At 50.0% G+C, this 15641-nt stretch overlaps 1 protein-coding gene across 5 annotated transcripts in view; it reads right to left on the minus strand.

Annotated features, from left to right (window-relative positions):
- TPCN1 (two pore segment channel 1) overlaps positions 1–15641 on the minus strand; it is a 77410-nt gene that overhangs the window by 55570 nt on the left and 6199 nt on the right. The window contains exon 1 of one of the 5 annotated variants that reach the window (XM_064379770.1): positions 2035–2138. The exons of 3 other annotated variants lie outside the window; for them this stretch is intronic. In XM_064379770.1, coding sequence (XP_064235840.1) covers positions 2035–2047 — 13 coding nt within the window. In that variant the 5' untranslated portion in view covers positions 2048–2138. Of the gene's footprint in view, positions 1–1855; positions 1995–2034; positions 2139–15641 lie in introns of those variants that run through there. One more of the 5 variants, XM_064379773.1, reaches the window with a different exon arrangement.

Genomic DNA, 15641 nt, shown 5'->3' on the forward strand with positions numbered 1-15641 from the left:
AGCCAAGCCCTTGTCTCTCCCGCCACTGTTTCCACAAGGCTGGAGGTGTGGGTCAGGCAGAAAGCCATGCCGAGCGCCTAGCCTTGAGCCACTGGTGACTAACTGTGTGGAGCAACCTGACTAGGTGGCTACTTGGAAAGACACAGCCAAGGCGGTCGGTCCTGTAACTCCCTAACCCATCTACAAACATTCTGCACGGGCAAAACCGCAAGTTCCTTTTTCCAGGGGAGCCATGGCCAGCTCACGTTCACGAGGCAGGTTAAATTGCCAGGGGCCGCCACAGTCATTTTTATTGTCTAATCCTCCTTCCTGAGATGGAGAACTGTGTCTTGTCCCTACGGCCTGCCCCACGGTTTGCCAGATGTCCACGGGTAATTTCTTGGTGAGGCAGGACATGACTTCTCCTTTTTCAGTCCATGAATTTCAAGACCCAACTTGGAATTGTACTTCCTGCTCCCACGCCACTGGGTTTATCATGAAACAAAGGGCTTTCCCTGCTGCTGCTCACTCACTCACAAAGTATTTATTGAGTACCCATCATGTGTAAAGTGTTTCAGATGCTTTAAAAAACATTTGTAAAGGCCCTACGCTTCCTGCTGTCTCATAGACATACATATACACACACACACACACACACACACACACACACACACACACACACAGGCATGCAAACGCCACTGTTTACCCAGTGAAGAGTACAGCACCTGTGCAAACATCTGTTCCATATTCACTTGGAAGCATCTGAAATGCTAATTGTGAAACACCCAGGGACAGGGAAGGGAGCTGGAGAAGAGCAAACGGAGATTAAAGGCATTTTCCACTGTGCACTGGTGCTCTCTGGTTCCCCTGCAAGAGGTCAGCAGAAAGCCAGTGCTCGGAAGAACAAGTTTGGCTTGAGACTCAACCTGCATGAAGGTTACTGATGTATCAACTGATGGCATCCACTCAGCACAGATCAAAGGGCCGCTCTAGCCTTTAACCAGGAGCACCTGGGGGTGGGCTGGACCCAGCTTCTGTGAACACTGGCCACGCCCCAGCACCTGGATCTGCTGCTGTTGCAGGCAGCTTTGTTCAGAAGAAGAGCAACAAGGAGCGAGGCAGCCATGAGGCACGGGCACCTCGGGGAAGTGACAGCTGGGGGACATCTACATCCCACAGAGAGCTTGACGGCCTAGGCCCGCCACTTCTCTAGGGCCCCGAATTCCTATGCAGTCAGTGGCCACGGACTGCCCTCAGCCTTCCCTTCCTTTTGCCTCAGTTTCCCTTTCTGTTGGTGGGGAAGGCAGCCCAAAAGCAGCATTGTGAATAAAATAAAATACAATGGAAATCAAGAAGCCACCCTAAAGAATGAGCAGGAGTGGCCGGGCACAGTGGCTCACACCTGTAATTCCAGCACTTTAGGAGGCCAAGGAGGGCAGATCACCTGAGGTCAGGAATTCAAGACCAGCCTGGCCAACATGGTGAATCCTCATCTCTACAAAAATACAAAAATCTGCCAGGCATGATGGCGGGTGCCTGTAATTCCAGCTACTCGGGAGGCTGAGGCAAGAGAATCGCTTGAACCTGGGAAGCAGAGGTTTCAGTAAGCTGAGATTGCGCCAGCCTGGGCACTCCGGCCTGGGCAAAAAAGCGAGACTCCATCTCAAAAAAAAAAAAAAGAGCAGGAGATGGAGATGCTTGATTCTTAATTCTCCTGCAACACAACAGGAATGGTAATCAAGGAAGTTAATTACGCCCCTCGACTGCTACAACGCTTAAGGAAATACAAACCACCAACACATCCCTTACAAGGAACTGGGAGAATGGAGAAAGGAGGAAAGATTCACATCCTCAATGCAGAAAGTCCTTCAATTACCTTCTCATGGGCTGAGACTGACTGGAGACATTCGTATCCCCATTTTACAGATGAAGAAACTGCATCTTGGAAAAACAAGCTTAGCTCCTCATTCAAGGATGTTCAGCTATCAAGAGAGGATGCCAGAAATTCAACCCCATCCTTTGCAGTTAACTGAGTGACACTCAGGAAATGTTCACCTGTCGCAGACATCAGCAGGTACCATCACTCCTCAACAGGCACACATTCATCACAGCCTAAGAATCTTCCAAGCCACCTCCATCTCTAGACTTCTGTGTCCCCACACACTCTGGACGGTGTCTGGTCTCCAAGTGGAAATAGCGAAAAACAACATGCAACAAAATCAAATGGGCCAACTAGGCTGGAGGCTGAGTGGACTTTAGTACTCGTAAAATCCGAGCCCTGTTGAGGCTACCAGACTGGCTCCAGGCTGTGCAGTAAAAACTGCAATTCCAAACAACCAGGCAGGCCAGCCAAGTGTGAACAGCCGAGCCCGCAAGAAGAGAGGCCCCTCGAGAGTCACAGAGAGAAGACATCACGCTTGTCGACGACCACCCACAAGTGAAAGGCAGCGCAGCCGGCAACTTGGAGCGACTCCAAGCCATTAGCCAGCACTGAGCACAGGTCGCTCTGCCCAAGCTGGTTTTCAGCATGAGCTAAAAGAACTAGGAAAAAATAAAATAAAATCCCAATCTAACAAAGAGAGAGACGAAAAAGAGAGATGGGCAGTCTACAAATGGCAGGGCAGAGGTGGGGAAGCTCAGATGGAGGGAAGGTGGGGCTTGAGTACCCAGGGCTGATATGGCTATTACAGGACACATGTGGGCTCCTGGAGAGTTCAAAGCTGGAAGCAGAGACCTGAACATCCAAAGAGTAGGCTGTTCCTAGAGGCAGCAATGCCACGCCCTGCTGGGCTACTTCTGATCTGATCACATGTAAATGAGTCTCCTTATCACCCCCCAATGGCGCCAGGGGCTGGTTTAGCTGTGACAGTCACCTGGGACCCTGGATGTTTTTGGAAACTGACTCACTCTCAGATATGCAATTTCACGTCTATTATGTGCCCAAAGTATGTGTAGAAGAGACATAGTCCCTGCCTTTGCAAAACTTGTACTACCAGAAAGAGGCACAGCTGTGCAAAACACCAGCACCTAAAACAACAGCCATTAACACTCAGGCATTACACCGGCTTAGGCCTCTACCTTCCTGCCCTGCCCTGCCCTGCCCTGCCCTGCCCAGCCATCTCAAATAGACATCAGGGAGACATAAGAAAGAAACTTGCAAACTGGGTAAGTCCTAACTGGGGGGAGCAGGATTCACAAAACCCTGCTTGATGCTGGATGAACACAGTGCGTATTATTCATACTATGAAAGGATTCTTTGCCAAAGTTAGCCCTTCCACCCATATTTTATTTTGAAATATGTATGTGTATACATATACATTTCTAGAGACAGGGTCTTACTCTGTTGCCCAGGCTGTAGTATAGCAGTGTGATCATGGCTCACTGCAGCCTTAGACTCCTAGGCTGGAGCAATCCTCATGCCTCAGCCTCTCAAGTAGCTGAGACTACAGGTGTGCAACCCAACACCTGGCTAATTTTTTTTCAAACTTCTCTGTAGATACGGGGGTCTCACTATGTTGTCCAAGCTGGTCTCAAATTTCTGGCCTCAATCCTTGTGCCTTGGTCTACCAAAGTGCTAGGATTATAGGGTGAACCACTGTGCCTGGCTCCCACCCATATTTTAAATTACCTAATTCATCAAAACTCCATTTTCTCACAATCCATCACGGCACAAAGCAAACGCTGATTCAATCATCAAATCTGTTAGATCCCAGTGCTGGGGAGTGAATGGGTCTGTGTGCAATGGAGAGCAGAGAATGAAGTGTAAACAGCGTATCTGTAGAATGAGAGGCTGTGGAAACGCAACCACTATCCTCATGGGTTAGAGAAGGCTCCAAAGGCCTTTAGCTAAAGAAAGCAGGAAGGGCCGGGTGAGGTGGCTCAAGCCTGTAATCCCAGCATTTTAGGAGGCTGAGGAGGTCAGATCAGGAGGTCAGGAGTTTGAGACTAGACTGGCCAACATAGTGAAACGCTGTATCTACTAAAAATACTAAAATTAGCCAGGCATGGTGGTACGTGCCTGTAGTTCCAGCTAAGCGGGAGGCTAAGTCAGGAGAATCGCTTGAACCTGGGAGGTGGAGGTTGCAGTGAGCCACGTCAAGATTGCGCCACTGCACTCGGGCTTGGGCAACAGAGTGAGATTTTGTCTCAAAAAAAGCAGGATGATATCAGAAGCAAGAGACACGGCAGCCCAGGGGGCAGTTTGGTAGTGAATGGTTTAAATGAGAAAATTAATGAAATGATGTGATCATTTAATGAGACTGTATAAACAGTCCATGTTTTAAGACTTTCGACTGGGCATGGTGGCTCATGCCTGTAATCCCAGCACTTTGGGAGGCAGAGGCAACGAATCACCTGAGGCCCAGAGTTCAAGACCAGCCTGGCCAACATGGTGAAACCCCATCTCTACAAAAAATACCCAAGTTAGCTGGACGTGGTGGTACACGCCTGTAATCCCAGCTACTCGGGAAGCTGAGGCATGAGAATCACTTGAGACAGGGAGATGGAGGTTGCAGTGAGCCAAGATCACACCAATGCACTCCACCCTGGGCAACAGAGCTAGACTCTGTCTCAAAAAAAAAAAAGACCTTGGCCTAGGGTAGGGTTGAGGTAGTCTAGGTTTAGGGTTTCCTTATCTATATGCTGATTTTAGTGAAACTTTCAAGGCTACTAGAGCCTGGGCGAAGAAATGCTCCTACTAGGCAAGGCCTGAAAACAGAGGCAGCAGGGCTGAGATTAGAGGGCAAGCGGCACCACAAACTCCTCCTGGGCCTGCCAGGGGGGTCTGCCAGGCACGTGGCAGCCCATCAACATCTGCTGAAGGAATGAACCCTACTGCTCTGTTGTCTGCCTTTGTAGATTACTTCCTTCACTGTGCCTCAACTTGTACCTCTGCAAAATGGGGATAAATACCACTAACTCCGCAAGAGCTATTAGGATAACCATCTATAACATTACAGCACACATTCTTAACCATCGTAATCCGTGCTTGCTGTCTCTACCAAGAGGGTAACAAGAATGGCTCTAGGAAGACTTGGTCATTTAAGGTGGCAAAAAGGACGCTCTGATATGCAGCTACTGGATTGTCAGGGCAAAGAGCAGGGGTCACACCCACGTGGCACTCACGGGAGATATGTGCAAGTCTTCCAAATGCTGCTGAAGCAGGAAGTCACCGAAAGGTTCACTTAGGAGGTTCCCTGAACCCCTAAATCATGCTTTTTAAGAAAAAAAAACCCAGCACTGCTGTTGCAGTAATATGATGCTCTCTGCTTGCTTCTACAGCAAAGTGGGCAAAGAGATCAGAATGTTTTTAACCAACATGGGGAAACCCCGTCTCTACTAAAAATACAAAAATTAGCTGGGTGTGGTGATGTGCGCCTGTAGTGCCAGCTACTTGGGAGGCTGAGGCAGGAGAATTGCTTGAACCTGGGAGGTGGAGGTTGCAGTGAGCAGAGTTCACAACACTGCATTCCAGCCTGGCGCCTGGCGACAGAGCAAGACTCTGTCTCAAAAAAAAAAAAAAGAAAATCCTCAGCTGCTCAGCATTGTCCAGATCCCTCCTGAGAGAGTTTTAAGAAGGCAGTGGAACTGGCCAGGCATGGTGGCTCACACCTGTAATCCCAGCACTTTGGGAGGCCAAAGCAGGTGAATCACTTGAGTTAAGGAGTTTGAGACCAGCCTGGCCAACATGGTCAAACCCATCTCTACTAAAAATACAAAAAAATTGACAGGATACTGTGGTGCACACCTGTAATCCCAGGTACTTGGGAGGTTGAGGCACTAGAATTGCTTGAAAATGGGAGGCAGGCCGGGCATGGTGGCTCACACCTGTAATCCCAGCACTTTGGGAGGCTGAGGTGGACGATCATCTAAGGTCAGGAGTTCAAGACCGACCTGACCAACATGGAGAAACCCCATCTCTACTAAAAATACAAAATTAGCTGGGCGTGGTGGTGCATGCCTGTAATCCCAGCTACTCAGGAGGCTGTGGCAGGAGAATCACTTGAATGTGGAAGGCGGAGGTTGCGGTGAGCTGAGATTGCACCATTGCACTCCAGCCTGGGCAACAAGAATGAAACTCTGTCTCAAAAAAAAGAGAGAGAAAGAGAGAGAAAAGAAAAGAAAAGAGAAGGAAGGAAGGACGGAAGCAAGCAAGCAAACAGGAAAACGGGAGGCAGAGGTTACAGTGAGCTGAGACGGTGCCACTGTACTCTAGCCTGGGCAACAGAGCAAGACTCTAACTCAAAAAAAAAGTAAGAACTGAGCTGAGCTTCCAGGACCCAGGGAAGTTCAGTGACTGGTCAGAAAGATGGACAGAGAGAGAAAAATGCCAAATCTGGCTCCTACTACTGCAGAACAGCCTGGAAGTTTCCTCTCCATCCACCTCCCAATCTCCAGGGAGGAAAGTAACTCCTATTCAGGGCTGACCCACCCCAGGGTTTCTAAGCTCAGGGGTTATCACGGTGGCTAGAGACAGCATCCCAAGCTGGCAAGACGTCAGTAGGATGACACTCTGTCATCACGTACTTTCTGACCCAAACATATTTAGCAGCTCCCATGCCCAATTCAACCAGGCCCAAACTCCTACTATCAGTGTTTTAGGAACTCCATAAAACGGATACACCTGCTCTGACCCCGACCCTAAGCATAATGGCTGACAGCCACCCAATGCTCATTCTGGTGTAAGCCAGGCACTGTGCTAGTTGTGTGAGGCATGCTATCTTGTATGAACCTCAAAACAATCCTAAAACATAATATTAATGTTAGTGTCATTTTACGGAAAGTTTAGAGGGGTTACATCACCTGGCCAAAGTCCCAACAGGAGAAGGCAGGGCTGGATTCAAACTCAGAGGCTCTGACCCCAGCATGCATGCTCTTAACCACAACCCAAATCCAATCTGCCCCCAGCACGCTAGTCTCTGGCCCCGTCCGTGGTGTGAATCTCAGAGGAGTTCCTGCCTTTTTTTTTTTTTTTTTTGAGATAGGGTCTCATTCTGTCACCCAGGCAAGCTGGAGTGCAGTGGCAATCTCAACTCACTGTAGCCCCCTCCTTACTTCAACCATGCTGTTTCCCCTCCCTGGGATCTTTGATCTCTCTTCCCAGCACCCCAAACTCCCACCTCTCCCTAAGTCACACCTGTCCGCAGTTGAGCTTCTGCTACTCCCCTGGCTGAGCTGCGTCGTCTCCAGCCACAGGGCTGTGCCGTCAGAATTCATCCAGGGGCTACAGACTCAAATGCCTACAGGCACCAGGCAGGTAACAAACATGGGACGCTGGGGGGTGGCAGACGCAGGTGCCAAGCTGCATGTGCATACCACCTGCTTGGTTATGCTGCCTCTTAAAACACCGTTCAGGCAAAACAAAACGGGTGCCCCTGTGTCCCTGGGCCGCCCCCACACCGCCTGGTCTTGCCATCATTGCCAACGGCTCTTGGCAGAGCAGCATGAGTGAATTTTCAGGCGCTCTCCTAAAAAACGATGGTCACTTCCCTGCTTAAAGTGCCCGGGGTCTTTTCTGTCACCCCAGGATGAAGGCCCAGCTCCTCTTCAGTATGGCTATAGGGGTGCAGGCAAGGAGACCCTTAAGATTTGGATCCAACCTTTCTCCCCAGCCCTCTGACTCACGCACCACCCCCTCCAGCACATACACACCTTTCCTCCGCTGCTCCTTTCTTCTGGGAGAGTCTTTTACTTGCTGTTCATCTCCTTAGACACTCGGCACACTCAAGCTTAGCCTGCTCTCTAAAGCCAATCTGGATGCTACCCCAACTCCTCACCAAGCAGACACGTGCCATCTCCTCCTGCCCTCATCTTCCACCTTCTTGGAAAGCCATGCCCACCTCCTGTAAGTCCTTCTAGAGTTATACACCACAAAAGAGGCATGTGCTATGCTCGTCTCACTGCCCACCAGACCAAGCTGGAACTACATTTGACGCACTTCTAACTTCCAGGGCAGCTGTTCTAAGTCCTAAATGTGCAGCCATTTAAAAAACTCTACTTAGTTTTTCAGTTGACAAGAAAGTGACGATTTAAAGAAAAAAGACTAGCTATTAAACCATTAATTTTTTCTTTTGTTAAACCACTACTTTTTAATGAATCTTTATTACACATCTCAAAGTCCAAGCTAACAACAACAAAAGGTCACAGCCTGAATCAAATCACTTTAAAAAAAAAGATGGTGGTCTAAAGTTTCATAAGATGAAGATAAGAAGGAAGAATAGAGAATGCGCACTCCATAGCCTCATGTGAACCGTAAGAAGGAATGAATCACCAGGAAAGAATGATGCAGGATTTCCTGGGACTGCGCCCACCCCTGCTCTGGCTTCAGCTCTCCCCTTGCCTGGCCTGGCTCGACACCCTGCAGCCCCAGCTTTGATTCCAAAGCTGAATGAAATCTGGTCTTTCTTTGGGTAAAGAATGTAGTGGCAAAGAGGAGGTTGCCTGACCTGTTCTGATTCCCACTGGAAGCCACTGGAAGAGAAACACAACCTCAGCGCCATGGAGGGCTTGTTGGTTGGTTTTGTATACTTTTCTTAATTTGAAGTAGTCTGTTCCAAACAGAAAACAAAGGGTGAATCGGTAAGTTCTATGTCAGACAGAACAGGGCGCCTACTGACCAGATTTCACTCAGCTGGCTACACTGAAGACGTGTGTGAATTGGCTGTCACTATTTAAGAATCAAAAGACTTTTGATTAAAAATATAGATTCTAGGGCCAGGCGCCGTGACTCACACCTGTAATCCCAGCACTTTGGGAGGACGAGGTGGGTGGATCACAAGGTCAAGAGATCAAGACCCTCCAGGCCAACATGGTGAAACCCTGTCTCTACTAAAAATACAAAATTAGCTGGGTATGGTGGCATGCGCCTGTAGTCCCAGCTACTAGGGAGGCTGAGGGAGGAGAATCGCTTGAACCCAGAAGGCGGAGTTTATAGTAAGCCAAGAGTGTGCCACTGTACTCTAGCCTGGATGACAGAGCAAGATTCCATCTCAAAAAGAAATATATATATATATATATATATATATATATATATATATATATGGGTTCTAATTTATTTTGAAAAACTGGCAAATGTGCTAGCAATCTGCCTCTGATCCTACATGACAATGATTAGCCAGAGTAAGTATCAGTTGTCCCTTTAGAGAGCGCACACTGTCCCCAGCGTGCCCCTGGCCCGGCAGGCCCCAGGGTGGCCCAGCTCTCAGATCTCATGCTACAGTCTCATACCTCCTCTGAGCCAGAGCCTCATGACTGGGGTAGGCAAAGAGCTGCAGTTTTTACAAGGAGATAAACATTTTGAACAAAAGCAAACAAGGCATAAGGGATACCCGGTACAAATGGCAACATAAGCACCAATGGCCCCAGTTTGGTTATCCAGCTCAGTCCAGGGACTTCACCAGGTGAGTCCTGATATGGGGTCACCTGCCACTGGGAGTCAGCAACCTCAGGGAGGTCACTGCCCTCAGCAAGCCCACCTGGCCTTGGGCTTCAACCGTCATGACCCACGCTCCAAGTTGCTCCTCCTCCTCCTTCCTTTCCCACACCCAAATTGTGACACCTCAGAACTCCTAATTTCCGCCCACATTTTCTTGTCCTAACCACCATGATGGAAAATGTAGCCAAATGCCTCTATGCCGAGGAAGAACTGGGGAAAGGCGTGCATTGGAGAAAAAGCCTACTTTCTGCAGATGGAGAGAGCGTGGCTGTCCTTCGTGGTCTGGTTTTCACTTGCCCTGTCTCGGAGCTTCTCTGGGATGATCCCACACGGCTTCACAATGAAACACCATCAGTTGTGCTATTTTTACAACATGAAAGGGAGCTCCAGGTACGGAACTCCATTTAGAATAATTGCCTTGGAGGAAATAAAAGTTTAATTTAAAAAAAGGATAAAGATAGAAACCAACTTCCTTTTTGGAAAGAAAGAAATTCAGCCTAAAATGCTACCTCTTCCCCAGAGCTCTACTTCACGGTGGATGGCACATTAGGTAAGATACTAGTTCTGGAATCAGTAGACATGAGTTCAAAGGAAGTCAGAGTGGCTTCATGACCTCTGATGAGTTTCATCCCTGGGAGCCTCCGTTTCCTCTTCTGTAAGGTGATACCGAAAGCAATGGCCTCCCAAATCTGCTAGGAAGAAGCACGAAATGATAGCAGCAGCAAAGCGCTCTGGACACTGGCTGACACACGGTGGGAGCTCCACACCCACAGGCCATGATTATGACTGCACATACCCTACCCAGGCTGACCTGACTGTGGGGAGAAGGGTAAGAGTCAGAGGATGCCCGAACCAGAGACTTCACTCCAGCAAAGGGCAAGAAGGGAGGGCCACTTGGGGCTCCTAGAGCAGGAAGGTGGCATGGGGGCTGTCTCAAGACTGGTGTCACTCCGATGTCACTCCACGTTTGTTGCTGGGTTACCTTGCTGTCATCTGAAACCTCCCCGCAGAGGACACTGCAACAAGATCCCCCCAGCAGCATACTGCTGTGAGCCATCCAAGCCCTCCCATTCCCCCTCCTAGACGAGGGAGCTGAGAAGTTCACGGTTCTGGCTCATGAAGTACTCTCAGAGCAAATGTGAACTCAGCCCTCCCCAAGGCGAGTGGGGAGGAGGAGCGCAGCAGGTGCTCCAGCCCTCATCCAGCTGCCACGACTGCCATTCAGAGCGGCAGGGCCTTGTGTGCAGGGGGGAAAGGGGGACTGGAAGAGACGGCATCTCATGGCAGGGGGCTTGAGGCAACAGACAGGATCCACCCCATGAAGACGCGGAGGGCTGAGGAAGTGAAAGCGCCAAGGCTCGGCTGCAAGGCTCCCACCCAGCATGCTGGATGCTTACTCATTTTAATTGGCGCCACTGCCGGTCTGGTGACACCCAGCGCTCTGCCTTGGCGAGGCCCTGAAAAAGCCAGGGGAATGACTCCAGCGGAGCCAAATGCCCAAGTTCGGTGGGAGCCTGTGAAAATCTAATTGCTGCTTGGTCTCCAGCTGCTACAAGGAGGCATCCTGGCTAGGCAGGGCTACCCGCTGTGCCAGGAATGAGGCAAGAAGGATCTGGATTCTGCCCTGGGTTCAGGACCTCTGCTCATGGAGGCTATTCCAAGGAAGCCCAGTCTCTGCCATGATAATAACACCTATGACTGGCTCAGCACAGACCATGGGCTCACACACGTGATCTCACTCAATCCCCCGCAACTACTCAACTGATGGATGCCATCATGGCCATTCTACAGATGAGCAGGCTGAGGCTTGGAGCAGCTATACTCAGCTCAACCACTCCACACCCCATGGTATCACGAGTGACAAAAGCGGTGCAGGCCCCTTGGGCTTCTTTACTCTTTGGCAAGTATGCTCGGGCCACCTGGACAGAGGCAAAGCCACGGCACAGATAACAGTGATGGAGCGCACGCCTCGGGGTGGATTATCCTCCGGTGCCAGCTGGCGAGACGCTCTCCCAGCTCCTCCTGGCTACAGCAGCCCTGAGGCCAACAGCTCTGGCCCACCTTGACTGAGCCTGGTGCCAACTGGCCCTGGCTGCATGAAGACCCTGAAAAGGGGACCAGGGTGCCACATGGGGGCCCCTGCCAGGGGGCAGGGATCCTCCACACTGCTGAGGCTGCACTGGTCCTAGGAACTCCCGATGGCATGCCAGGCCTCAGTGTGAAGGAGGGAAAGAGTAGCTCTCTGCACTGTAACCTTGGGCTTTAGCTGCAGGGCCTGTCACCTGAAAACCATAAACAACCCGCATCGAAACAGAGACCGAACATCCAGCTCAGACCTCAGCCAGCCCCCAAGCCCAATCTTTCCCTCACTCAGAAAAGGCACATGGTCTAGTCCATCTTAGGCAGCGGCTGGCTTTAAAGGCAGGGAGAAGACAGAGCTGAGTGTAACCAGAGCTGCCCTGGGAAATACCTTGGACTACCCAGTAAGTCTACCCACCCCAGATGTCCTGATTCCCTGAACGCAGTGGGTGAGACCACCGCCCGCCACGAGGTGTGGACTGTGGGCTGTCTGTAAACCACTCTGTCTAGCAGCAGCCCTGCTGACTGTTTTCAAGGTTATTCCTGGTTTCCAGGCTTTAAATACCTCTGCTCATACCTGCCTCCTTCATCAACCTGACACCGTGCTGCCTGTGACTCATTCATTAGCACTGCAGCAGCCGCTCTTAGATCCCGAAGATGTCTGAGTCTTGGATTAAATCCACTCTTGCCCATGTAAGGAGAAAAACCCAAACCCTCCAGTTTCCTGCAGGGTTAAAGGTCACAGGCAGCACAGCCAAATTCCTCGGCCCCTGCCTCTGAGGAAGGGGCAGGAGAGTGATGGCCTGAACTGTGTCCCCCTCAAATTCATAGGCTGAAGTCCTAACCCCTAGTAGCTCAGAATGTGACTGTGTTTGGAGAAAGGGCCTTTAAAGGTGATTAAGGTAAAATAAGGTCATATGGGTGAGCCCTAATCCAATAGGACTGGTGTCCTTATCAGAAGGGGACAATTTGCAAGCCAAGGAAAGAGGCCTTGCAAGAAACCAAACCTGCTGACACCTGGTCTTAGACTTCCAGCCTCCAGACCTGTGAGAAATCAGATTGCTGTTGGTTGGTTAAGCCATCAGTCCATGGTGTTTTGTTAGGGGTGCCGAAACAGACATGGAACGTGGAGGTACAGTGCCGAGAAGCCTCAGTGGCTGCTGGGCCAAAACAAAAGCCAGGCTTGATGGTGACTCAGCCTTAGAAAGCTTGCTTCGTTCCCAGTGGCCTACGCTCATGTCGCTGCCAACTCCACGGATGGCCTCCATCTGCATTCTGCCAACTCCTTAGTACCTCAAAAGTCCACAGCAGCCAAAGACAAAGGTCAATGACGGCAGCCACCAGGACACTCAGCTGTGCTGAGAGCAATGGGATTCAAACCTATGGTGGGGAGAGACGACAAAAGGGAGGCTGCCCATCTCTGACTGGGGCCTCACACAGCCACTCCCATGAGCCTCAAGGCCCCAGAAATCCATGCAGGTTGATTCTGACCACGGTTTGTTGAGTACCTGCATATTGTGGGCATTAAGCTATGCAATACAAAGATGAATGGATCTTGGGCCAGGCATAGTGGCTCACACTTGTAATCCCAGCACTTTGGGAGGCCGAGGTGGGTGGATCACTCGAAGTCAGGAGTTTGAGACCAGCCTGGCCAACATGGTGAAACCCCATCTCTACTAAAAATACAAAAATTAGCCAGGCATGGTGGCTCATGCCTGTAGTCCCAGCTGCTGAGGTGGGAAGATCACTTGAACCTGGGAGGCGGAGGGTGCAGTGAGCTGAGATGGCGCCACTGCACTCCAGCCTGGGCGACAGAGTTAGACTCTATCTCAAAAAAAAAAAAAAAAAAAAAAAAGATAAATGGCTCTCAGGGCCTAGTAGGTGATCAGATGGTTAAACGTGTAATTACCCCACCATAATCTACTTGTAATAATGGAAGCCTAATCAAGATACCAAAGCAGAAAAGGGTAGTGAGTAATTAGCTCTGTCAGGAAGGGGAAGTTCAGTGAAGGCTTCAAAGAGATGGTGTTATCAGCAGGATTTTCAACACAGAATTGGAGGCCACAAGCAAACAAGAGGCTGAGAAAGGCATTGTAGACCGACTTGCCAGCAAGGTGGAGAGGCTTAAGAATGCACAGGGGATTCACCGAACTAAATGCAGTATGATGCTGTGGACTGAGGCAGGAAATGGGACCGGTCAAGCAAGAAGGTACTAGAACACGCAAGGCTTTGTCTGCCGGCTGAAGAGCTTGCCCTCCCCAGCTCCCCTGGATGGGAGAGTAAAAAGAAGCTTTAAAACAGAGAAACTACCAGGTTGGGCTTGTGTTTTAGATGGACTGCTCAGGGCTGGGCGCAGTGGCTCACACCTGTAATACCAGCACTTTGGGAGGCCAAGGCAGGTGGATCACTTGAGGCCAGGAGTTCAAGAGCAGCCTGGCCAACATGGTGAAACCCCCATCTCCACTAAAAATACAAAAAAAAATTAGCTGGGTATGGTGGCTCACGCCTGTAATCCCAGCACTTTGGGAGGCTGAGGCAGGTGGATTACTTGAGGCCAGGAGTTCGAGACCAGCCTGGCCAACGTGGTGAAACCCCATCTCCACTAAAAATACAAAACAATTAGCCTGGTGTGGTGGTTCATGCCTGTAATCACAGCTACTTGGGAGGCTGAGGAAGGAGAATCATTTGAACCCAGGAGATGGAGGTTGCAGTGAGCCGAGATTGTGCCACTGCACTCCAGCCTGGGTAGCAGAGCAAGACTCCATCTCAAAAAAAAGACTGAAGGACTGCTCCTCAGACAGCAGGGACAGGGAGGATGCTGGGGTAGAAGGTCAAGGCCAAAACCCAAGCACAAAATATCAAAGGCCTACGCTAAGGTAGAGCAGGCCTCCTCTGAAATCCCTTGTTTACTTGGACAGGTCCTACCCTTCTTCCCAGCCAGGCTTGGAGAATTACACCCACCAGTTCACTGAGGTTTTAAAAAAGAGCCAGTAAGAAGCTGAGAGAGGAAACTGATACTAATGTGCTGTGCAGGAAACACAATGTCCCCGGACCCCAGCAGTTAGTGATACATTTCTTGAGAAACAAACCAAAATAAGCCACTGACTTTGCCAAGATAAAAGCAGTGTCGCTAGTGGCCTAGCCAAGGGGAGTCTTATTGTATCTCTGGCCTATTCGTGTTCATCAAGCTCCATCAGCAGCTCAAAGCCTGAGCTCGACACAGGACTGGGCTGCTCTCCTGCCCCTTTCATCCCACAGGAAAACTGGACACCCCACCATCAGTTCGGGCACATTGGAGGGACTTAAAAGTGACACTTGCGATTACAGCCAGGATTCCCATTTAGAATCCTGAGCCTGGCTATTTCCAGACACAAGCCACACCCTCACTAGGCAGCATTCTTCTCTAAAGCTGAGTCACATTCACTTTCACCCCTTCCCCAAAGCACCTTCCACTGTGGTGCAGGAGGAAAGATCAGTCAGGCTTTACTGCTTACTAGCTGTGTGACCTTGGGCAAGTTACTTAACCTCTCTGAGCTTGTCTCTTCCTCTATAAAATACAGGTAATAATAACAACTCTATATTGAGGTTATATAAGGAGATAATATGCTAAAGGTCTGTACTCATTTTTTTTTTTTTTGAGACAGGGTCTTGCTCTGTTGCCCAGGCTGGAGTGCAGTGGTGCAATCATAGCCCACAGCAACCTTGAATTCCTGGACTCAAGCAATCCTCCTTCCTCAGCCTCCTGAGTAGCTGGGGCTATAGGCACACACCACCATACCTGGATAAGTTTTTAATTGTTCTGTACAACTGAGGTCTCACTATGTTGCCCAGGTTGGTCTTGAACTGAAAATCACAAGGTCTTCCTGCCTTGGCATCCCAAAGGGCTAGGATTAAAGGTGGGAGCCACTGTGCCTGGCCTGTGCTTACATTTATTGAGGGCAGTGAAGAAAAAAGGAGAGGGAGGAGCAGCTGGAGAAGCAAAAGAAGGAAGAGGAGAAGGAGAAGGAATTCTGGAGTCAGACGATGCTGGGTTCAAATCTCTGCTCAACCATTTCCTGGCTGGGTGACTTCAGGCAAGTTACTTGCCCTCTCTGACCCATAGTTTCCTCCTCTGTAAAATAGGGATAATACTGCCTATCCTTGCAAAGGG

The sequence above is a fragment of the Aotus nancymaae genome, unplaced genomic scaffold, assembly GCF_030222135.1.
Source record: "Aotus nancymaae isolate 86718 unplaced genomic scaffold, 86718_ANA_hifiasm-v0.15.2.pri h1tg000021l, whole genome shotgun sequence".
Taxonomy (NCBI): Eukaryota; Metazoa; Chordata; class Mammalia; order Primates; family Aotidae; genus Aotus; species Aotus nancymaae.